This window comes from Solanum pennellii, chromosome 7 (assembly GCF_001406875.1).
Source record: "Solanum pennellii chromosome 7, SPENNV200".
Classification (NCBI taxonomy): domain Eukaryota; kingdom Viridiplantae; phylum Streptophyta; class Magnoliopsida; order Solanales; family Solanaceae; genus Solanum; species Solanum pennellii.
The window spans coordinates 69,720,657-69,746,292 of NC_028643.1; the positions used below are offsets into that span (position 1 = coordinate 69,720,657).

General features: G+C 33.3%; 4 protein-coding genes across 6 annotated transcripts; 1 reads left to right on the forward strand and 3 right to left on the reverse strand.

Annotated features, from left to right (window-relative positions):
* Nucleotides 1–258: 258 nt before the first annotated feature.
* Nucleotides 259–1,713, reverse strand: LOC107025681 (putative glycine-rich cell wall structural protein 1). The gene is made up of 2 exons (XM_015226445.2): nucleotides 1,108–1,713; nucleotides 259–974 (listed from the first exon to the last, which is right to left on the reverse strand). Exon 2 carries the CDS (start codon nucleotides 952–954, stop codon nucleotides 382–384), a length of 573 nt encoding a protein of 190 aa, XP_015081931.1. The 5' UTR covers nucleotides 955–974; nucleotides 1,108–1,713; the 3' UTR covers nucleotides 259–381.
* A 126-nt stretch (nucleotides 1,714–1,839) lies between these two features.
* On the reverse strand, nucleotides 1,840–8,691 carry LOC107024084. Of its 2 annotated transcripts, none has more exons than XM_015224974.2 (4): nucleotides 8,541–8,691; nucleotides 8,327–8,428; nucleotides 2,524–2,716; nucleotides 1,840–2,297 (listed from the first exon to the last, which is right to left on the reverse strand). In XM_015224974.2, the coding sequence occupies exons 2-4, from the start codon at nucleotides 8,378–8,380 to the stop codon at nucleotides 2,167–2,169; spliced, it is 378 nt and encodes a 125-aa protein (XP_015080460.1). In that variant the 5' UTR covers nucleotides 8,381–8,428; nucleotides 8,541–8,691; the 3' UTR covers nucleotides 1,840–2,166. The 2 variants fall into 2 exon arrangements, with proteins under 2 accessions (XP_015080460.1, XP_015080459.1); XM_015224973.2 differs by having other exon boundaries at nucleotides 8,529–8,686.
* A 2,946-nt stretch (nucleotides 8,692–11,637) lies between these two features.
* Nucleotides 11,638–15,413, reverse strand: LOC107026593 (uncharacterized CRM domain-containing protein At3g25440, chloroplastic). Of its 2 annotated transcripts, none has more exons than XM_015227628.2 (4): nucleotides 15,120–15,413; nucleotides 14,717–14,975; nucleotides 13,573–13,974; nucleotides 11,638–13,022 (listed from the first exon to the last, which is right to left on the reverse strand). In XM_015227628.2, exons 1-4 carry the CDS (start codon nucleotides 15,191–15,193, stop codon nucleotides 12,036–12,038), a joined length of 1,722 nt encoding a protein of 573 aa, XP_015083114.1. In that variant the 5' UTR covers nucleotides 15,194–15,413; the 3' UTR covers nucleotides 11,638–12,035. The 2 variants fall into 2 exon arrangements, with proteins under 2 accessions (XP_015083114.1, XP_015083115.1); XM_015227629.2 differs by having other exon boundaries at nucleotides 15,071–15,197.
* A 2,355-nt stretch (nucleotides 15,414–17,768) lies between these two features.
* Nucleotides 17,769–18,824, forward strand: LOC114077897 (mitogen-activated protein kinase kinase kinase 18-like). The gene has a single exon (XM_027918267.1). The coding sequence runs from the start codon at nucleotides 17,769–17,771 to the stop codon at nucleotides 18,822–18,824; it is 1,056 nt and encodes a 351-aa protein (XP_027774068.1).
* Nucleotides 18,825–25,636: the final 6,812 nt, after the last annotated feature.

The following is a 25,636-nucleotide window of genomic DNA, read 5'->3' on the forward strand; positions in this document are numbered from 1 at the left end:
CAAGAGTGAGTTTTGTGACTTAATATGAAGAAATTATATTCAAATATAATAAGAATTGATAGATTGAAACTCGTTTTTATTATTATTAAAAATAGAGTATCATGCAGTAACTAAAATAGAGTATTTTTTAAAATTTATAAATTTATTGAATTTAATTTTATTGTATTATTGTAGGTACCATCTGTCAAATGAGAAGTACTTAATAGTCAATACATAACTAAGCTCAAAATTCACAAAATTATGAATCACACCATTTATTTAGTGAAAATATATGGTTTAATGACAATTGTCTTTATTTATTCTTAATTCTAATTTCTAAAAAATTGAGAAAAATCAGGTGATCAGTGATCACCTAATCCGTCCGTATAAAGAGGCTTTATTTTAAACTTCAACTGGATCAATTGCCGCCATAACTCCATGACCTTCACCTGCTCCGATACCAAAACCACTACCGCCATTTTCACCTCCTCCGCCGCCGCCGCCACCGCCACCTCCGCTGCCTCCATCGCTACCTGATCCATTACCAGAGCCACCTCCTATTCCCCAGCCAGATTCACCATCTTCACCTCCTCCACCTCCTCCTCCTCCTCCGCCACCACCACCACTGCCGCCTCCTTCGCTGTCTGATCCTCTACCAGAGCCACCTCCGATTCCCCAACCATATGCACCATTCTTACCGCCTCCTCCGCCACCGCCACCGCCTCCGCCTCCACCGCCTCCATCGCTACCTGATCCATTACCATAGCCACCTCCCATCCCTCCACCAGATCCACCATTCTCTCCTCCTCCTCCGCCTCCACCTCCACCACCACCGCCGCCTACAATACCTCCCATAATTTTGTCAAGTCCGCCAATGCCGGGGATGTCCATTGATGGAAACTGAAGAAGCTTCCTTGCATATGTCGCTTGCACGAGAACACACACAACAAACAAAAAAATCAACCTGCTACTCATCTTCCTATTTGCTGCTAACACTGCACCAGTAAGTACCACAGCCTCGTTAGTTAGTACTCGTACTATATGAAAAAAAAAGAAGCAAAATTATAAGAATGGAATATATAATTGTGTAGAATTAACAACAAATTAAAGATGAGAGTTGCTTCATACCTTCTCGTGTGTGTTTTGAGCTGAGCTAATTAGCACTTGGATGAATAATCTGTGATGTTTAGGACGATTTAAATACTATAGATTAGTGAGTGGTACGGTAACATACGTTGTTAATGAATGTAATTAATATCACATTTAAAAAATGAAAACGCCACAAGCATTGTAGAGTTAAATGTGATTTAGAAGAGTTACGTTATGGTAATTAATTGTACATGTTCTTAGAAATTATCCCATAAGAGTTGGTTCTAAGCGACAAGAAGATCATGACCTCTTGTAAATTATCCTCCCGATGGCTCAATGATTTGGGCTCGATACTTTTACGTTGAAGATCTCAAATTCAAAACTCCTTGTCAATGAAAGCAACGAATTTTCTTTCCAGATCAAGCTCGTTGCACAACGAATTTTCTTTCCAGATCAAGCTCGTTGCACGAGGCTTGCCTAGTGCAGATTACCTTTGCGAGCTAGTGTAAAGGAGTGGGGCAGGTTTTGAAAAGGAAATACAAAGTAAGACTCCATACAAAGGGCTCAATACATTAGATGGAATTGAACAATAGAAACCTAACATTTTATTAGTTAAACTGTATACGGAGATTATATAATGAAAAAACGTTATTATAACTAATTTTAATACAAAGCTCAACTTTCTTTAAACATCAAAGCTAAGACAATAAAATAATGATTCGATGTTTTTTTGAAAATTAGAACTGTTTGGCATAAGGTGGACAGTGGCACTACAAAATAAGCAAATTTCTATAACAACATCATCCAATCTGCACCAAAGTATTGGAGTATCAATTTTTGTTTCAATACGAATAGTGCAGGTTGAGATTTACATAAGTGTATCTCTTTGCTTCATTTAAGTATATATTCATCAAAACTAATTTAGAACAAAGACAGACTACAAAACTATGTATAAGAAATGCTTGGACAGGGGAGGGAGTTCTCCAAAGAAGAACCAACAAAGAAAAAGCGAAAAATTATACGTAGGCAAGTGATTTTCCTACTCCCTGTCCTCTTAAGATACAACTTAAACATACATACACAAGGGCAATATCAGTGTCAAGGTTCCAGCTTCAGTGAAACCACTCTAGATTGCCTGTTACGCTTGGCCACCTTGGTAAATACTATAGAGAGACATGACGGTGCCCACCAAGGTTGGCGAACTTTTTGCTCTCCCTTCAAGCAAGCCACTACATGAAATGAGTTGAATCAATGTAGGTGTACTAAAGTATAGTAAAAAATACATTAACATTATGGTCATCCTATATAGCAACAGAAGATTCACTGATGTTTTGTTTATCAATGGTTACTGGTAACAGTATCTTTTTGATTAACTAAGTCATGCTTGAGACAGTGGACAGATAACAGATAAAATTAAGAAAGAGAGAGATGGAAGGGGTAGGGGACTAGATGCACCTTTTATCCTCCTGAGCTCCTTGCACAGTGTTATGAAGTCTCCCCATTTCATGTGACACCTTCTTATAAACCTTAGTATCTGTTCAGTCGTGAACATAGACATACCCTCCAAGTACTCCCCATTAACACCATTCTCTTTGAAAATTTGACGATAGCCACCGAGATTTATTTCTTCCAACCATAGACCAACATCCTGCCAGCAAAATTAGCAACATAAATCAGTCATTGAACAAGATATATTTCCTTCTCATGTTTTTTATTTCGTTGAAAAAGATACACATCTCCTTTCTGTGTAGCATGCCATTGCCATCCCCAAACCACCGAAAAGAGCTGGGAAGAACTCTACAATTTCCTACTATTTTTAATTTATAATTATTATTTGGGGGTGGATTAGGCACAAGGAAGATCTTTATCAACGGAATCAGCGTGGATTAAAGCCCCAGGAAAGCAATTGTGAAGTGAATATCTGGCTCCATGTCTGATGAAGTTGTGGATAAAAAAAACCTAAATGTCAATACATGAAAGAGGACAAAGAAGCGTGCAAATCTTGCAATAGGAATAAAACACTTCTTTTCATGTATTTGGGGTCCTTTGGTAGTTGGTTAGAGGTATGCAGATATTAGTAATACATTGATTAGTTATAAGGAATCTATATATTATTTTATGCAGGGTTTAGTTATATATCTTTTAGTTAAATATATAGCTTCCGTCATAACTTATACATGCAGATTTCTAAATAACAAACCAAACATGGTATTACTTATGTGGGATTTAATACATGAATAACTTAGCTCCTAACCAGCTACCAAATGACACCCCTAATCACACCAACTTAGAGCATACTCGGTGTAGCTTGTGCTAAAAATGATTTGAAAAACAAGGAGAGTATCTACTCAAATAGTCACTTAGTCGGTTTCAATTCTCAAGAAGATAATTAATCAGGCACTTCCAGAAATTGATGCTAGCCTACACATGTGCTTCCTCTTCAAAGAAGGATGAATTACTACGGATCTCTTTAGCTATTCATTGATGCTAACCCCTTTATCAAATGAGTGATCACTTTCCATTGTAACACAATCTGCTCATTAGACATTGTGGATATTGTATATGACACGCACATTCAAGGATTTAAAAGCAAATTCATGGAATTCAAGCCAGATTCTATCATGCATCTGTCCTCTTTGAAGAATGATAAACTCCTATGAAACTATCCAGGCTACTTTCATACTTGAATTCGATTGTATGATTTTTTTGTCACTACTTAAAAGGTAAATAAGGGCTTCTGCATTGCAATCACCTGTAAGGTATATGTGAGAAACTTGATACCTGTAGGCTGTAGGTCAAAACAAGCTTGAAACTTTGGCAATCGCATTGTCAGGTATAGAACCCCTTCGAGAATGGCAAACTCCTATCTACCTCTTTAGGCTTCCACAGATTTGAACTTAATCACAAGACTTCATGTCAATGCTTAAGAGGTAAATTACGATGTCTACCTCACCCCTTTATTTACAAGGTATATTTATAAACATTATATCCCCGCTCGGTAGAATGACTAACTCCTAAGTCCTAACTACATTTCTTTAGCCTTCGGGGCTTAAATCTGATTGTATGACTTCCATGCCGTGACCTGAGAGGTAAATAAGACAACTAAAGTTCATCTTACCCAGTATAATTCACATTTCTTATGAAGCTTTACACCAAAAGACTTGCAACTTTGGCAGTCATGACATACATTATACTCCCTCTATCCAATATAAGCTGACCTTGGGATAATTTATGATTGCAATTTAGATGGTTATCCTAAGCTCTTGATCATCAGAGCTTAACTATTACTCTATCCATCCCAATTAATACGGCAATCTTTCTATTTCAGGACATCCAAATACATTCAACAATTCTACTAGGATCCCTTCATCTAAATTTAGGACTATCATCTACTTTTGTCGCAATTATTAAGGTAAGAGCTTTAAATTTCAAAAGTACAGATAAATTAATATTTTGAAAAAATGGAACAATTTTTAGAATTAGTTTTCATTAAAGGAAAGGGGAAACATATTGGAACAATCCAACATAGAAAGAATGGTTAACTTGAGATGAAAAAAGTAAAATTATATCATACAATGCTCATAATTTTCAAAAAAAAGTGTTAGTTCATTTAACTGTTCAAGTTAACTTTTTCTATGTTATTTTCTCAACTAACTTTTCGACAACTATGTCAATATTATCTTCTACTGCTTCTAATACAACGTACGAATCAAATTAACCTTTTGAATTTCTTTCATAGTCTTATGGTGTAACATAAAGTAGGATGGAAGGAGCATCTTTATTGTTTGAAAAAAACTATAGAACTAGTCAATTTAACCACTAGAATCGACTTAAACCCTTGATGGTTGGCTGCAATGAGTGCACAAACAAAAAAGTAAGTGCTACAATTTCCAGAGGCGAGTGCTATACACACTCCACTTTTAGCTCTATATGCTCTCCTTCCATTTTCTCACTAAGAAATGAAGATAATCCATTAAATGCCTTAAATCTCATTTAAAATCTAATGGTCATATTTACAAGTATCTCACAAAAGCAAAATCTTAAAATTTATTTTATACATTAAAAGGCTAGAATTTTCTCTGGTTATGATACTCAAATATGACTCTCACAATTTAAATTCAGAGACGTGTGGTTCAGCAAATCACTTTTCGAGGTACCAACCTTAAAGGGGAAGTTGGCGTTAAAGTAGCTCTTGTTAGTACAGAAAGAAAAAATCAGCACCATGCTCATCTACTAATGCCTCCACCATCTAAAAGGGCAAAGTCCTCAACTTTTGCAGATGGCTAATAGTTGAGGCCCAGAGTCCAAGTAATGCTTTCAAGCTTATATTCTAACTTACGACACATTAATTTCTTTCCACATATAGATATTTTAAATGTGAAAACCGATTCACAAAGTAGACTGAGGCATGTATGTAATTTTCCAGTAACTCATGGTTGAAAAACTATAAGTATATACCTTACAAAGAATACAAGTATATGGACTAAAAGTGGAAGGAAGATTTAATTTTTAATATTTCAATATGCTATAAAATTAGGGAGAAACTGGAACAATATTGCAATGCAATCATAATGAAAAAGATGATAAAATTGTGTCGAAATAAAAGACAGCATGTGATCAAAATTACTTATGTTATATCATATTGCTTTAGCTGGAAAAGACGTACAGGATATTCCATTATGATGACATCTCAGTCAATACAGCTGAGCGATTCAAGAAAGATAGTAGAATTAACAGATAAGACTTTAGCAAAAGAGCATCACAAAGCATCTTACATGCTACCCCAACCTCTAGACTATTTTTACCAGAAAAGGTAGAAGTACCATTAAAGCGACCCTATATGTTGAAGTCCAATGAGCTATTTCTTTAGAAGTACAAAACATAACTCTGTAAATCATCCCCAAGAAAAGATCCAAAGAAACTATTTTCTCCAATCAACAAGTCACGACTATCTTCTATTTCATAAGACCATTACCCAGCGCTGCTCATTTGCTATCTTGAAGCTCACACAACCCAAAATGACTACATATTCTTGCATGCATCTCAATGTATTCCATAGCTACTGAAGACTAAAGAAGGATTAATCTGTAGCAAAGATTGGGCAGGTTTACATCTCCTGCCGTATCTTAGCCAGGCAGCTAACCAGTATCTACAAGATGATAGCATTCTTGATGATCAGAATTAAAACTTTCTGCAGTATATTAGCCAGGCAGCTTACCAGCATCTATACAAGATAGCATTCTTGATGATCACAATCACATGTAAAGTCATTCTAACTCGCTGAACTGTCCTCCACCTCTTCCTAGGGGTCCTAGTGTAATCTTCTAATTTTACACGAGATACTGAGTATACTACTATAAAGTAGAGACCCAAAAGTATTGTATATCCTCCTGTTCATTCTATCATAAGACATTAAGAGAGAGACTCGAAATTGAAAAAAATCAGTAAAACTATCCAGCTAAGTAATCTTCATCACTTCAACTGATTATTCTATGCATTTGTTAAGATAAGAAGTCCATGCACATTAGTAGACGGGCTTTTATGTCATGAAATAGTGGGCAACAACGATACTACATGTGCTTGTACTTTATTAAGGATGTAATTGTTGATAAACTAGCTCCTACTGAGGTATATAGGATGTAGCCACCTGAGAAGTAGGTGCTTCTCAAAAATCTGAAAGAAATACCAACTGAGTCCAATGGAACCTATAGTTTGAAACTCCGTGCAGTATTTGTGCACCTGTCAGATGAATTCTTAGTTCTTAGTAATCGTGATGCAGAAGGCAACGGAATCTGGTAACAAGAAGATTGTTTTTCTGATGAGTTAGTAACAAGAAATTTGTTATCAGTTCATTCTCTAAATTGAAATCAGAATCTAAAACTGATATCTTCAACTTGAAACCTTAAAAATAACGAACCATTTAAACACAATATCTGAATGTAGACATTACAATTGCACTCGACTACTTGTCATGTTTTAAAAACAATTAAACTGGACAACCATTCAAAAAGTAATCACTAGTTGCTTCACAAATCATTTTTAATAAAACTTCCTAGAAGAAAAAGCTCTGTTGTTGCAGTAGCAACACGTAAATCAAACTTAACAAGCAAATAAACAAGTATGCATATTTGTTTCAACTCATGTCTTGAAAGATTTCAAAGTTAGAAAAGGCATTGTCCACTTCTCGCACATAGTCAATATATTTTATTTTTTATTGTTCACAAAGTCAATATAGTTGTTAATCTCAAAACTGAAATCTTCAAGCTTCAAAAGACTGATTCAGTTTTTCATGATCTTGTTATTATCATAATTAGCAAAAGAATAATTGGGGCTCAACTAGCCATATCAAGAAGCAGATTAATTCACTTCATTAAAAGCATTGTTGAGCTCTAAGAATTCCATATCAGGATATGTAACACTTGAGCTCTTACGATTTAAATTCCAAGACCATACTTCTCATCCATTTTTGAGATAATGAGAGAATTCCATTTCGAATCCCTCTCGATTGCAATTGCCTCGTGAAATCAACAAGCTTCATAACGCTTACAATATCTTGTTTTTTTTAATCATATGTAATGGTCAAAACTTTCAATATCAAATATACAAATTCATATAATCTTATTTGTCTACTAGACCTTTTGTCATTACTTTCTCATGATAAATTCAACCCTTGTTGCAAGAATTCCAAGTACATGACAATAAAGAAATAAAGCTACACGTTGTCTTAAAATGAGATCCCTAATGGATATCACCTGGTCTTTGAAGTTCAAGTTCTTGACCCATATAAACTTCACCAAGCACTAGTAATTCCATTACTTTTTTGCTTTATCATCTCCTTACGCTTAATAGAACCTTCAGCAAGATTTTAAAAATATCATCCAGCTTAGAATGTTTCTTTGCAACAATTACAAGAGTTAATTGCAATTAATGAGCAAAGCAATATGCCAAATGAGTACCTTATAGAACCAACACTGGGAAGAGTTTCAGTGAAGTTTATCAAAAATTATTTTAGAAGCAAATTTTTATGATCAGTAAAAGATAATGCATTAAATGCAAAAATTGATAAACAGTACATTTTTTTTAACTGCTGACACCAACCTCATCAGCGTATTATCAAGAAAACTCATCAATATACACAAATCAAATAACATTCAACATCCAATAATCAAGAAAACCCTCATTACAAAATCATGACCTCAAAGCTACTCCCAAGATCTGGAATACTAATGAATCAAAAATTAAGAAAGAAACCCCATACCTCAACAGTCCAAATAAAGAAATCCAGAGGCTCTGGTGGCCTTTCTTTGCTCATAGAGTCAAACAGCTATTCCCAACCCAAAAAAAAGGGAGTAAAAAGAAGCTGAAGAGAAAATCAAGATTAGATCAAAAAAGATATTTTTTTTCCATTCACAAGAGTAATTAACTCCAAACAAACACCCCCACACTGTTAGTAAACATACCTAATCAACTACCTGTTTTGTTTTTCTTTTCAACTGATGCAAATTGCGAATTTTTTGGCTTTCTATGTTTGTTGCAGAGAGAATTGAGTGTGTGAGAGAGGAAAAAAGAAAAAGTGGTAATTGTGTTAGAGAGTGATTTTATTGGCTTCCTTTTTCTTGAAAGTGTAGTGTCAGCTGTGCTTTTTGGTAACCACGTAGGCCCTACATATAGGCCCCGTTGACCATTATTAGCATTTGCTAAATTATATGTGTGTTTATTTTATGTTTAGTTAATAATAATTTCTCTTTTTGCTTCCTACGCGATTTCTCCCTCACATGTGCTGCCACGCGCAGTAATCGAAATTTTGATGAGAAAGGATCGGTTGGTAATTGGTTAGAGTTATGGAGATATTAGTATTTAGTATTGTATGAATTAGTTACGAGTGAATCTTAATATATTACTATGTGGAAGAGTTTCAAAGTCCTTATTTAAACTCTCAGTTACTCGATGATGTGTGTAATATACTATCACTTTCATTTGAAAAAATTTTGACACAAGAATTAAATATTTTACCTTAACAAAACTTAAATAATAAACTATTAATATTAACTAAAAATTAAAGATTAAAGTATTACTATCGCTAAAAAAAATTAAATTATTTTTCTTATCTCACTCCACCTCCTCCTCCATTACCCCCTCCCCCATAAAAAAATTGATATTATTTTATTTTAAAAAAAAAAAATCTATCCCATCTCGTGTAACCCTCCCAGCCTAATTTTTTTAAAATATATTTTTCGCGAAATGATCTAATGAACCCTTGTACTTGTACGTATTTGTATTGTGGATCCTTCTACTTTACTCTTTACCAACTAAACCCTTGAACTCGATCAAAAAATGATTTTTAAACCCATTTATCATGTGTGTATCACACTCTCCCTAAACTAAATGATATGTCAAATCCATGTCACTTAAATTGATAACACGTTATCGTTATTTTTATAAACTATTTTTGAAAATCATTAATCATAATATTAAATAAAAGATAATATAATTCTTTAGAGTAAATTCTTATTTCTCTCGCCTTCCTCTAATTTTCCATCTCTCTCAACCAAAAACCACCATGACCACCATTACCTACACCCTTATAGCCTCTTTTTGTTTCATTAAACTTGTCTTCATACAAAAAAAAAAGGGGGGGGAGAGTTTCTTCCATTTAAATTTTTCTTTATATAAAAAAGAGTGACAATTAAAATGAAAGTCTTGAAAAGAAAATCTTGAATCTTAAATTAGATCTAAATTAATCTCTCTTTGTTTCCTTTTATTTTCCTTATTTTGTAAGCCTTTTGTAGTTGAAAATTTTACTCTTTAATGGTGGTATTTGGTGAAATTAAAATGAATTTTTTTAAAAAAAAAAACAAAAAATTGGTCTACTAATAGGGCGGGGTGACTGAAAAGAGGAGTTGAGGCAAAGGTGGGGTGGTGGATAGTTGAAGCCCGAAAGAGGAGGTTGGGGCGGATATGGAGTTGGGGATGGCTAAAAAAAGGGGGTTAAAGCAGATAACGGGTGAGGGATGACTGAAAAGGGGAATTGAAGTGGCAGGTTGGAGAGTGGGAGTGGGGATGAATGAAGATGATGAGGTGAGGGGAAGAAGAAACTTTTTTTAAAAAAAATATATTTTGTATTTTTTAAAGTTAAATATGTTCTTTACTTGCCTTTAGATGTGTGTGATACACTTTCTTGCCAACTCATTCATTTTAATGACACATAAGCATGATCAATGATACAAATGCATACAAGTATAGAGATTTATCAGATAATTTCACCTATATTTTTCTCATTTCGTGTTAAATATGTATGTATGTTTAGATTACCATAATAAATTACCATCCATTAAGGGATTTGTATACTATGGTTCAATTTGAACTTTTAAAAATTGTTATAATTTCTACATATCTATAACGGAAAAGGGCCTAAAATACCCTTGAAGTATTGAAAATGGTACAAAATTACCCTACATCCACCTATTGGCTCCAAAATGCCCTTTTCATCCACCTATTGGCTCCAAAATACCCTTGTCATCCACCTTTAGGTTTAAAATTGACCACTTTTTTAATTGTTTTAAAATTAAACTCTTTAAATATTTTTTTAAATACTTGGCGTTCAACTATTGATTATAATTTTAATTTATTAATATAATTTATAAACCAACCCACTACCCACTCATTACTTACTAAACCTCACTCAATTAATAATCCAATTATAATATCAAAATCGTCATAAACACTACTAAAACACGATGAAAATAAAAGATTCTTGAAAATGACATCCAAAATTATTTGAGTCCGAATCGAAACCCCAATTAAATTTAGGTTGAGCCGCTTATTTAGGAGACACTTTCTTTCAAAATTGAATTAGAAATTTATGATTAAAGGTAAACAAGTAATACATCCCGTATGCACTTTTTTTAAATATAATTTTATAAATATTTATGATTTGTTTTAAAACCTTTAATATATTATTTTGAAAAAACGTTACCTATGAAGTAACATCACATAATTGAGACGTAAGAATAATTAAGATGAACATAGTCAGACTTTTAAGTTTATCGGTAATTTTTATTTAGCCACTTGAATGTATGATAATTTACTTCCATAATTTTTAAAAACACTCAATTGGCAGTAGCTTGCATTAATAATGTGATGGATTTATTAAGAGGAATTTAATTAGTAATGGGTGGGTAATGAATTGATTTATAAATTATACAAAAGTTAAATTATAAGAAATAATTGATAAATTATACAAATAAGTTAAATTATAACAAATAGTTGAGCACCACGTATTTTAAAAAATATTTAAATAGTTTAAATATAAAACCGTTAAATAAGTGGTCAATTTTGAACCAAAAGGTGGATGACAAGGGTATTTTGGACCCAATAGGTGGGTGGGAATGATATTTTGGAGCCAATAGGTGGATGGAGGGTAATTTTGTACCATTTTCAATACTTTAAGGATATTTTTGGCCCTTTTCCGTATCTATAACTATATAAAATTGTGACATTATAGTACCTGATAAAAAACTATTTTTCATAGTAGAAAATTTAGTAATATAAAGTAAGCATAAAAAAGAATTCATTATAAACTAATTGAAGTCCACAGTATATATATTATGGAAACGACAATTTGGTTCACTGTCAATATACAAGCGTTACCACTGTAGATTTATCAATGTACTACTCTTTCTGCAGCAACAATTACTTTGACAAACATTATGAGAAGGGAATTGTTACCTAAAACAATGTGGATACAAGAAAACTACAAATAAAGAAATTTAGGTGCACAAATTCAGCAAACAGGAAGAAATAGCTAGCTTGATTCCTTGCCCATGTGAAGAAAGCACTCAACTAGAAATCACAAACGTCCATAACCACTTAACTTAATAGTCCATATTTTTCTTCCTGATCAGTTTGCATAGATCAAGTACCATAAATAAAACCAGCCTCAGTGTCTGTATCCCTTGGCATCCTGGTCAATCGCTGTCCCAAGTTTCATCCATGTCTTTTGAGCTTTTCACCTTTCTCTTGCTCTCGCGGGTATCCTCATTTATCTTCATTTGCCCTTGACCACTGGTCCTAAAGCTATTACCAACCCTTCTTGATGCCCTCGAACCAGGTGCATCATCTACATCTGATTCCCACATTGCTATCTTATCATAATCCTCCCCCTCATCACTACTACTTCTATACTCATTTGGTTGTGTTTTGTTCTGTCCGCCCTCATCATCTGAAGACCACATGGCTTCGTCAAGGTCACTTAACCTATCTGAAGCCATCGTTCCCTTCAAACAAGGGTCAAAATTTCTTCTTGAACCTCCATCATTCATAGGTCTATTGCTCTTACCTTTCTGCCATTTCTCTGTTTTATACTTAGGATGCCTGACAGGAGCATTGTACTTGTGGGTATGTCGACCATCATCATCATCTAATTCACTGTCATCTTCAGATACATCATCTTGTTCATCGTCATCACCCATCTTCCTTCCAGATGTCCTACTCCTACCACTTGACCTTCCTCCTGTCTCATCGTCTGATTCATCACTTCCCATCATTCCAGATCTTCTAAATCGACCACCTATATCTTCTTTGTTCCAATATCTAATCCTTCCCGATTCTTCTTTTTCTGCTTCTTCCTCAGCTGCCCATTCGTCATCAGCTGCCTTTTCTATCTGAGCAATGAAATCGTCAAGCTCCTCCTGGTCACTGTCTTCAGCTGTTGAATGTTTTTCGTCTACACTACTGCTGTGACTCAACTTGGTACCATAATCCTCCTGAAAAACATATGGGCTTCCTTCTTTCTTATCAATGGCATTGAAGAATGTGGATGCTACTCGCTGGATGCTGGCTCTGGCAGCCGGATCATCAGGATTTATTCCCTTCCTCCGGAGCTCTTGTTCTATTTTCTTTATGTTTAATTTCTGTGATTCTAGTGCTTGTTCGAATCGGGCTTTAAATAATGCCTACAAACCAAAGATAACATTGTCAAACAGAAGGTGTGTGGCTGTGTGCTCATCAACTAAACATGTTCAAATTTTCAGTTCTAGGCAAGTTGCAGAAAATCCAGCTCATTACATACAATAGGTATTGGAAGAGTTCGCAATTCACATGGATCAACAAATTTTCAATACTACTTCCCATAAGCAGATGGATCAACAATTTTTCAATAGATGAGACATGCCGTCTACCCATTGTACTACTTTCACATGCAAGAGAATTGAACTTCGGTTAAACTGAATAAAACAAATGGACCTGGAGTACATGTTAAATATTGACGCTTAAGAAACATAACCCCCTGAAGTTTTACATCGTATTGATGCTTAAGAAACATAACCCCCTGAAGTTCTACATCGTACGTGCATGAAACACAGATAGAACCTAGGTCAAATACAAAATTAAGGAGTTAAAAGAAACATATTCAATTCATCAATACAACTTACTATAGAAGGCCCTTACATAAGTAATGGATTGACAGACAATGGGCAAGGAAAATAAAAGGAGATTTTAGCTCACCTTCCTTTTTGTAAGTGTGTTGACAGGTATCAAATTCTTTGGCTGCCGGTAGTTTCTGCCACGAAACATAATAATCGTTTTCACATTATGTATGTTAATCACTATTCCACCACTTAGTCGAGCCAGCATAGAAGCCATCTCCTTAATTTTTTCCTTGGGAAAGTTATCACAACAAACCTGCACAGTCTCATGAAACTTCCAGTGGAGATGCATATTTTGGACAACTCCTCCAAAGACTCCACGAACACCAACAGGGACATAATTTTTATTCCTGAAACCAATCTTCTTATACGCTTGCAGTTGCTCAGGAGTCAAAAGCTCAGGATCATGCCGCGGAGATGGTAAATCTGGGAGCTCATATTTTTTCAACTTTTGAAGTAGCAAAGCCACTTTTTTCTTTGCCTACACTAGTAAAGGAAGTGAGAAGTTTGAGTTGGATTAATAAGGTTTCGTTGAGTAGATATACACAAGAATGCAACAAACTGAAGTTTGACAAATGAAACAATATGTGAAAACACAAAACACTATAATACGACAACAGAAGTAAGATGGCACACTTAGCTGCATTTCTTAGAACAGTTAAAACAAAGGTTATGCACCAATCACTTACCATGTAGACATAAGAAACAGAATAACAGTCTGACTTTTCGACATCCTGATTGATGGAATGGTAACAAGTCGAAACACTGTATGGTAGAAAGGCATGCAGAGAAAAAGTTCTTATACCAACAAACACATAAAGATCATTTCAAGTGGACGTTGGAAGACTGTTCAACTTGATATCTTTAAGAGTTTAATCAATTGACTCTTATTGTGCTAGTCTAATTTTAAAGAAAATAATGATCGACCCCAAGAAAGAAGCTGTGATCTGTATGCAAAGAAGAAAGTTTTACTCAGCTTCAGTAACCACAAACACACAAGCAGCAAAGCACAATTTGCTAAGTAACAAAATGGCACATTTATGGCCAAACTTCAGCACACATGATGAACTTCACCAAGAAAATTAATTCTTCCCTAAGTATTTTTTATGCACGAAAGAGTGAAGGAAAAAGAATGCAAAAGCATATCTTTCTAACGAGCAAAAATCAAAATCTGAGATGATTGCCCATCTGGGTGTAAATAATTTAAGAACAATTGAACCTACTCTTCTGAGATTATAAATTAATCGTTCTTCATCAGTCATGAGTTTCAACTTTAACTTCTTTGACCTTCGAATCTCTCTTAGGGTTTTGCTGGACTCATTTTGCATTCTGGCTGCCACTCTGCTCCTCATGCTTTTCCCTGACATCCACCGTACTCCAACATTGCAAATAGGAACTTTTACATATTTGACCGGAGAACTCATCATATTCCCACTGCTAGACATTATATTCGCCGAATCGTATCTCCTCATAGACTCATGCCTGCGTTGTTCAATGTACACACTGAGTCAAATAAGTGAAAATATAGTGCTTAATTTGTGGATTGAAGTAGTCAGTTATCCTTTACAATGATTTACCCTAAACAAAACTAGAACGAGAACACAAAGAGAGAGAGATGGAATATACAGCAAGGAACATTGAGAAAATAGAGATGTTAGGGTTCTGATAGAGCGCCGTTGAGTATATCTTGAAACGAACATGACGACGGCAATGGAGAACTCAGTCACTGAGTGGTGGATATCCGCCTTCTCAGAGTTTATCAAGGTTTGCCGGAGGAGAAATAATCTTTGGATTTTGGGATACTGAGTGCAGGGATTTGGTCGGCGTGGTGGTGTTCAGAGGGGTTCACCGGCTAGTGGTGGCTGGCGAGGGAGAAAACCATTGGAGGCAGAAAAAATGGGCTATTCAGATTGGGTTAATTGTGGTATTGGTTTGGGAATTTGAAATTGGGCCACATTTGTCTCTACAAGAGAACCCAAGTAAAATTGGGTCGAGACTGAATAAGGTGGGTTGTTTGACAGGAAATCGTTAAAAATGATTATAATTTTGACTTACTTAGAAATTTATAGTTATCATTTTCTTTATTACAAATTATATCTACTTGTTAAGACGAAGAGAGAGATCAACGAGTAACTGATTTGTAAAAATGTATTCGTTTTAGTATGAATACAAATGTAGTAGAATACAAATATAGTTGATACAAGTACAATTATAATAGTTTGTATACAATTGATTTGTATTATATATATCAATTGTATTCGTGAACACAATTTGTGCGGAAGACTACAAATGCAAGAAGACAAATTTCATAATATTTTTTATACCAAATATGTATACATTTGATACATAATACGAAGTACATTTGATATGTAATACAAATACATTTGATACATAAAACAATATACAATAATTATATTTATGTGAGATGTTTTTTGGGGCTAGAGGGAGGGGTGAAAGGCAGAGAGAGAGAGAAAGCAATGGCAAGAGGGAGAGGGAGAGAGGAAAACAATTGCTACAAAACTTTACATATATCTACTAATTGTATCTTTTTGGTGATTTATATATCGTTTATATTTATTTTATTGTGTAACTTTTTTTGTTGGATTAATAAAACATTGTATTTGCATTAACTGATAAGTAATCGAGTAAATAGTAACACTACGTAGGATATCATTCTTTAAATTAATTACAAGCAACATGATAAAATTACTTAAGACTATGAATAAATAAAATACTTACTAATTTAATTAACACGTGTATTGTATATATTATGATTATATATTGTACATAAAATTTTTATGATAATCAATAACAAATATTCAGGAATATGCTTTATAAAGTGTCAAGATAATAATAATAATAACAACAATAATAAAAATGCATGATTATTTAAAGGGCAATTTTCACATATAGCAATCAAAAAATCATATTTCTATGTTATAGCAAAGCTTGCATAATTGCGCTCCATAGCAAATATATAAATGTATAATTCGCTATACATATACAATTGTATGATTCGCTGGCCTATTTCGCTGCAATTGTATAATTTGCTGGCCTATTTCGCTGCAATATCTGTATAAATTTGCATTCGTATATAATTGAATCGAAGTAAAATATTTGTATATTGTATAATTATAAGTGTATAGGAAAAAGATATATGTTTTTGCATGTGTATATACAATTTTCTGTCGCTTTATACAAAATAGAAACACAATTTATAATACACTTCGTTGTATAAAGCGAGAGAAAATTGTATTTCGCTGCAATTGTATAATTCGCTGCAATATCTGTATAAAATTTGCGTTTGTATACAATTGAATCGAAGTAAAATATTTTTATATTATATAATTAAGTGTATAGCACGAATATATTTTGTTTTTGCATGTGTATATATAATTTTCTCTCGCTTTATACAAATTGTTATACTTAGACTCTATATATCTCTGCTTTATGTCATTATCCTTTTAAGCATGTGTTAGTAAATGTTAGATTTGGTGTACATTTGACATAGGTTAATGGAGATGACGAGTGGTCATTTGGGTTCTGTGAACAAGGTACTAGAGTTTTTAGCTGTCCTGCTGGAAAAAATACAATGTATTCGTACCGTGACTGCATTGTACTTGAAAACACATATCACTCTATTTTCAAAGTGAACCAAATATTGAGAGAGCTTAGTAGAGAGTGGCCTGGACACCCACTCATATGAAGCGAGAGAGGCAAGCGACACTGGCAAACATTTTGCTAAGGAACACAAATAAGTTAAACTGTTTGCTAAGAAACACAAATATATCAAACGATAGCTACTATATTTATTTTACATTATTAGTTTGTTATTCTATACAATGACCCCATTTTTAAATAATAAATAAGTAAAAAAACTAAAGAAGAAGCCTAGCTAAATCAATAGTTTCACGTTTTGGAAATTAAATTAATTTAAATAGAAGAAATGGATTAATCATATAAAAATAAAAGAGGAAAGGAAATTTAGAAATTCCCCATAAAACTTCCCGCCAACAATATGAGCCCAAAGACGAAATTACCCCCGTCTGGTTCCCCAGACTCAGCGTATAACCACAAGGGTAAAACCATAAATATATCCAAGGAATAACGAACTTTTTCCTTTGTATAGCAGAATTGGTCTTCCCAAGTAGAGTGAAAAAGGGAATTTAATCTGAAATATAATAAGATTAGGAAAACTAATCGAAAGTATTATAAATACGTATAATCTGATCGAGAAGCCATTAAACTAATTAACTACTCATCAATAAATTAAGTATGTCCTGGAAAAAGCTCAAGTTGTTGGGCAGAGGTTCTTACGGTACGGTATCTCTTGCCACGCCGTTAACCGATTACTATACATTGTTTGCTGCAGTCAAATCCGCCCAAGATGATCGTTCGTCTTCACTCCGAGCGGAAGCACAAATATTGCATGCCCTCAGAGGGTCGGAGTACGTAATTAAGTGCTTTGGAGAAGATGTAAGCATCGAAAACGGTAAAAAAACTTATAACCTCTTCCTCGAGTATGCTGCTGCTGGAACTTTGAATGACTTAATTCATAAGTCGAATACGGTGCTCGGAGAAGCAGAGGCTGCGTACTATGCTTTTCAAATCTTAGTTGGGATTTGTCATGTTCATCGTAAAGGATTCATCCATTGCGATCTAAAACCAGCTAATATACTTGTCTTTCCTGGCGGACAACACCGCCTTGCAAGTGTGAAATTGGCTGATTTTGGGGTATCGTTGAGATCTGAAACAAAAAGTTGTTGGGACACATCAGTGAAGAAGCGGAGTCGCTGCAGAGGGACTCTACTTTACGCACCACCTGAATCTGTAGTGTGTGGGATTCAGGATAAAGGTGTCGATATTTGGGCATTTGGATGCATACTTGTAGAGATGCTCACGGGAAAGCGGGTATGGTCAGAATGTAAAAATAAGAAAGAATTAAAATTGAAGATTGAACACGAAAAACCAGAGATACCAAATAATATATCTAATGATGCGAAGCATTTTCTGAGTAAGTGTTTGGACAGAGATCATAATTGGAGATGGAATGCGGAGATGCTACTTCATCATCCATTCATCACCAACTATCTTAATAAGAAGATAATTCGTGAGTTGATCGAGCGGCCTTTTGGTAATACTGCACGACTCAGACCATTTGTTTCTATGGAGAACTTATTCACAACACCTAGTTTCTATTATCATCATCATAACTCCTCCTCCGACTTGAGAGGATCAAGCAGTATTATTACAAGACCCCCCGAGACTAATAATGATAACGCAAGAGGTACAACAATAGACGAGATGAATTTCAGAAACTTACATATATAATATAGGGAAAATGCACTTGTATCCTCTCAATCTATGCCCGAAATCCCAGAGACACACTTATACTATACTAAGGTTCTATTACCCCTGAACTTATTTTATAAGTAATTTTCTACCCCTTTTAGGCCTACGTGGCACTAGTTTGAAGGAAAAAGTCAACCAGTGTTGGCCCACAAGATAGTGTCACGTAAGTCGAAAAGGAGTAGAATATTATTAATAAAATAAGTTTAGGGGTAATAGGACCTTTGTATAGTATAAGTGCGTCTCTGAGATTTTGGGCATAGATTGAGGGGGTACTTGTGCATTATCCCTATAATATATAATGAAAAGCTTGCCTCTCATCCCTTTTCTTCATCTTGGGTGTGTGACTCTTCAACAAAGCTCAACCACCAAAGTGAAAGACTAACTAGGTGATTAGGAAGCTAAGTTATCGAGACTACATGCATGTTCTGTTGACTTATATATACTTCTCCGTTTACTTTTATTTGTTAAATATTTTAATTTGATTTCTATTTTTATTTGTCATGTTTGACAAATCAATAAAGAATATTTTTTTTTCCAATTATTTATACCCTCCATTTATTTATATTGAATTATGATATTTAAAAAATATAGTGAGCAAATGTATTTGGGATCATATCAATTAATAGGTGAAATAGTGAATTCACTATATTAATTCTTCTTTTCTGAATAGGTGTTTCAAATCAAAATTTGACAAGTAAATCCGTATGAAGGGAGTGTAATTAAATATTATTGGCACATTTTGTTTCACTTAAGTCAATTTGACTAATCTTCAATGCTAAATTGGATTATATAATTTAATATTTTCAACCAATATTTTAGAAAGTAAAAATCTATATGAAAATATTATAAGTGTCAATTCTTCTAAGTTCTCATATTACTATGATGAAAATATACATTTCAAAATATTAGTTAAAATTCATGATGTTTGACTTTAAAAATCAAAACATAACAAGTAAAAATGAATAATGAAATAAGATCTGTAACCATGTGATATTAATTAACGAAGCCCATCTTTTAAAAACTTCCAATGTATGGTGTTTAAAATGTGTACAGATAGAAGTATTTGTTTCATTATGACTAGAGATGTCAAAATAGATTTGACCCACTAGGCCGGCCCAATTCAATCCTTGAATTAAGTTGGGTTGTGCCTAATTTTTTTGGTCCATTCCCAGCCTCATTTGGTTCGCTAGCCTCGTAGGCTTAACCACAAGCCTCAAAAGTCAGTCCGTGGGCTATGAATATTTAAAAATACTTTATGTATGTTTAGTAGTGTTTTATTTGTAAAGTTTTTGTCAATAAAAAAAATTTAAAAATAAAAAATCAAGTCTTAAAACTAGCTAGTTTTTTGTGAGAGGAATGGTGCCATGATCAACATTTTTTTGCTAAATTTTATGTTGACTATAATGTATTTTTGTTATTATTCACCGAAGTGTGTCATTCATAAATGAAAATTTGTATATGTTGATGTCGTGTTCATAGACGTCAATGTTCGATACTCTTTCTAAGAGAGTAATATTGTTCATTATTTGGTTGAAGGGTCAACTCATCCCTACCCGAGGCCCACTTAGGGCTGAATTGTACTGTTATTTTATAGGCCTTTTAATCAAAAGTATCAGTCCATCCCAACCCATTTAAATCTCTAGCCCGTTAGAATTGAATTGAGCTAGGTTGGGTCGGGTCGACCCATTTTAACTAGGACTAATATCTTATTTGAACCTCAATATACTTTGCACCTACCTAATTAATTACCCCGTGCGAAACCAATGGAACAAAATCCAACCAGGTCTTGCAAACAACTAACTTGAGTTCATTATTATAACTTTTAAGATTTCGACTTTGAAAATTACATTCCAACTACGGACATCACCAACTATATAAGCAAACTTGTAGTAACTATACTAGAAAACAGAAAAAAAATTTAAATAAATTGGGTGACCATTTAAGATCAGTTGAAATTATTACACGGCTTGATAATTACACAACCTAATAACTGTAATGACGTATTTATTTGTAAGAGGATAATTATGGTGTAATGTTCTTTCCTATTTGATTGGACTAATGAAATTACACAATTAAATTCAAAAAAATAGATTTTAAATAAATAATATTAGTATTTAACTTAATTAGTGAATACAAAATTTTCTTTCTTGAGTTTATACTTAGAAACATGTTTTGGCAAAAGAATCAACTGGCCTGGTCCTTCTTTTCATTTCACTCAATATTTCTTCCAACCTTATTCTAATGTTTTCTATTTCAACATTCTAGATCTCTTCAGTGTAGAGGTACCTTCCACTTGGTTCAGTTGATACTGCAAATTTTTTCCATCAATTCATTGTACCTTTGGAATTTTCATTGTACCTTTGGAATTTTTGGTAGCATGTCTTCTTACATTGCGATCTTCCCATGAAGTGAAGGGTAAAGAAGTAAATATATATACTGAACCACTAAGAAAATTTGCCACCTTGTGCTTGTCTACGTATAGAGAACATGAACACATGCATGTGCTTTTATTAAAAAAAAATAGATGACTTCTATAATGTATTCAAAAGTGTGGTAATGCAGATACTATTGGCGTATTAAAATGCACATGCTTATTGTAAAGTACTAGTTTCTGGCTATGTGTAGTGCACATTTATCCCTTATTATTATTATATTATTTAAAATTATACTATCAAATAGAAAATGTATAAATCAACATGGGACCCTTCGTTAGCTACTTCAATTACAAATACATTCTAGATGATGCATTGATCAATTACAAATAACCATTTAGTTGGTAATTCTTTTATTTTATTTTTTTTATTGAAAATTATTGAAACTATAATTTTTTCTTTACTATGTTGTTATTTGAAAAAATAAAGTTAAAATACACAAAATTGTATTCATTCATCCGAAACTTATGGTTTAGAATTTTGGAGGCAAGGAATCCGTATCTAATCATATAGTATGAAAAATAGACTTCCAAGTTAATAACATCTTAGCCATTTGCTGCAACTCAATATGTTTGTTCTTATTATCAAAAATATTATTGACAGATAATAAGTTTAAATAGTTTAATTCAAAGTTCTAAAATATCGAACAAAGTTCTAGGATCAGTTAACTAAACATACTAAACATATAATATGACGAAGGGCCTAAAAGTTGACTGCTACTAAGAGGGGATCTGAGATGCAATATGAGGAACAAGTCATCAATAAGTTTTAACTAGGCTTAACTTAAAGTTGCGCTCATATTTCACTAGACACCTCAATCCGACCATATACCTATTGAACATCAACACTAAAGCTCATTCCGCTGCAGCCATTCTTCTTCTTCACACCACCTTCATTTTTACTGAAATTTGTCGTCACTATAGTCTATACCCATTCTACTCCTTACCGTTCTTTCTCCATCATCTTCTTCGCTCTTTTCTTTTCTTCAGGCCATCGTCTATGTTCCCTATTTTACCAGTCATCGCCCCCATCACCCACCATTAACACCACCTCATTTTTCTCCAAACCTATGACTTCAGTATCTTTCTTTTTCCATAGAATTTCACCAATCATTCACAATTTTCAGATTGCCAAATACATATCTTTCTTTCTGTCAAATCAATTCAAGCTTAAATCAAATCTATGCGTAAGAAAAAAAAAATCTTTAAAAAAAAGTAGAAAAAACCAAGAGATTTAAGTTTTTTTTTAAAAAAAAGTGGGAAGAAGATGAAGTGGGGCACATGCAGCAGGTAAGAGGCGGCAACATAGTTTATTGGCTCAAAAATACCCTTCTCATTCAACTATTGGCTCCAAAATACCCTTCTCATCCACCTTTGGGTTCAAAATTTACCACTAATTAACGATTTTAAATTTAAACTATTTAAATATTTTTGTAAATACATGACGCTCAACTATTTATTATAATTTAACTTAGAGCAGTTTTCACACATAACAAACATAAAAATTATATTTGTATCTTATAACTATAGTTTGTATAATTGCGTTCAATAGCAAATTTTATGTTTGCTATGAAGTTATTAATCTGTATATTTTAGGATTCTTTCGAAGTTATATACAATTTTATTTTCTAAATTAATTTAATAAAAGGCTGTAAATTCTGTTATAAAAAAGGAAGATAATCGCCAAACTCATGCAAAAAGATCTTTTTCCTTCTACGACTTCTTCATCAGTAGCGACTCCATCGTAATTGGGTACACGTTTGCCTAGAAATTTAACACACTGAAAAATAATGCATATACCGTTTTACTCAAATATACATATATACATAACTATGGCATACTCTGTATAAATATGACACAAATACAATTAGCAAATTGTATAAAATAAGATTTAATTCATTTTATCCTATACAAGTTTTATAAAAAAGATTATACATTATACAACACATCTGAATTGTATAATAGTTTATATTGTATATATAATGAGATTATTGTACTTCTATTAATGGAGAAAGTTTGTATATTAAACCTAATGGCTAAAAAAATACAGCTTTGTATAAATAAACATATATATATAAGCACATGTAGTCATTCTGTATAACACTAATTTTATCTAAATATAACATAAACATGTTTTATATAAATATTATTTATTATACAAAACATTTCAATTGTATAATTGTTAACATTGTATGTATGGTAAAATTTTTATAGTAACTACTGCTATTTATACAATAAGTTTGTATATTAAACCTAATGGATGTACATATCTGTATAAACAAACAAATACATGACAAAAATTTACAGAGAAAATATAAGACTAATATAGAATCATAATATATACAAATTAATGATTATACAAATGGCTGAACTTCTTCATGTTCATTTTTTGCTCCAATGAGCCAGAAACAATTTTAATATACAAATTGTTTTATACAATAAGTTTAAATATTAACCTAATGGTTAATATACAAATGTTTTTCCTTTCCTCTTCTTATTTGAACTAGCATCGTACAAATCTTTCTCACCTCCTCCAACAATTTTAGATTGTTTCGAATTTGCACTAATTTCATCAAATATAATTGGGTCATTTTAAAATTTGGATCTGATGTCTTTAATTTCTTCGAATTTGGCTATTGAACCTGCAACCTCTCCAAAATGCCAAGTTAGACCTAAGGAAAATGTTCATCCATTGTATAAGTGAAAAATCTGTATGGATTTTTGTCATGACCCGAGCCTACATCTTGCACGTGGCCGACACTCAAAGACCATTATTGGTCCCTAAGTGAACCCTCATCCTGGCTGACTACAAGTGAAAAACTTACTTAAGCATACAAAGTTTAAAATCTGAATAAAGATTCATGAACTAAATACAAAGCTTTAAGTCAAATGAAAACTTTGAATAAAAATAAATTATTCAACTCGCCATAAAATAGGCAACTATAGTCTTTAAAACAAAATAAATGATTAATATAGACTCCTCGACTATGCTGACTATCTATGAAGCCTTTAACTGATAAAGATGGAAGTCGGGACAAGACCCACAACTTGCTAACTAAGCTGAAAAGTAAATGAAATCCTCCGGAAGCAAGGAGGCTCACCATAGCTAACTCGAATCTCGGATGTATCAATGAAGCTCCTGTTGATGATCCTGCATTCTGCATACCTGTGTCTGCATCATGAGAAGATGTAGGTCAACTGATTCAATACATGGAATGTACGAGCATGTAAGGGGAATACTAAAGCATAACATAAGTTTGATACTTGAATAAAACGGAAACATACTTACCTATTTTCAACTCAACTCAAATCAAGAACAAGATATTCAACTCAAAGATTAGATATTCAACTCAAAGATTAGATATTCAACTTCAAAGATATGATACTTGACTCAACGAACTCAAATCAAAATACTTAACTTTTGATACTTAATTGAACTCATTTCGATATAAAACAATTTATAACAAGTGCAATATAAAGAAAAGCTGTTTTAAAACATATGTTAACTCAAGATAATAATATTATAAAATACATATCATGCTCCCTCTCAAAGTCTACTTGTGCAATTCATGAATGAACTCCCACACCCCCATTCATACTAAGTAGAACCCCTTGAGGAACCATGTAACTAAAACAGAAGTTTCTCTAACCCAAAACCACCACTATGCGCCTAAGTGGTGATACAACGTCGTTCCCAAGCTGCCAGAACTGTCCTATACTTTGTCGTCGCTTAAAACATCCTCTACCTAGCGGATCCACTGGCTAAACTTACGTGATCATCTAAAAGTATGACCCGTTAATACCCATGATGGCTACATGGTTTATATGGAGACTTGAGTTAATATGAACTCTCATCTCCATATTGGTGCTCAATACTACTCCTGGAATATACTTTAGTTCATACTTTTAAATAACCTCTTTCCTCTGGGTTGAGGTAATTTGCTCAACCCTTATTAGCTTTAAAAATTACTCTTGGAATCGATGTTCCCTTTTCTTGTTCAAAACTCTGTTAGAATTCTTAGTTTCCTCTCAACTTAAATGTGAAAACATTCATAAACTCTTAAGAAACACTTAGTTCCCTTATAGCTTTTGAGAAATGAACTAAACTCTTAGGAAATACTTGTTGACACCCAATTTTGACCCTCCTCGGTATAAATTAATTCTCAAGCTTCTTGACTTCCTAATGAGTTAAAATAATTGATGTTATAAAATTCAAAACTGTTTAAAATTGCTTTAGTCGCTTTTTATGAGCGTATATATGACTGTTTAAATTTGAAGTTCTGCCCTAAGATTATCCGCAACTTGAGCTCATCGGCATTGATTTTTGTAGGCATAAGAGGCTGATTTATTTTTGGTTGTT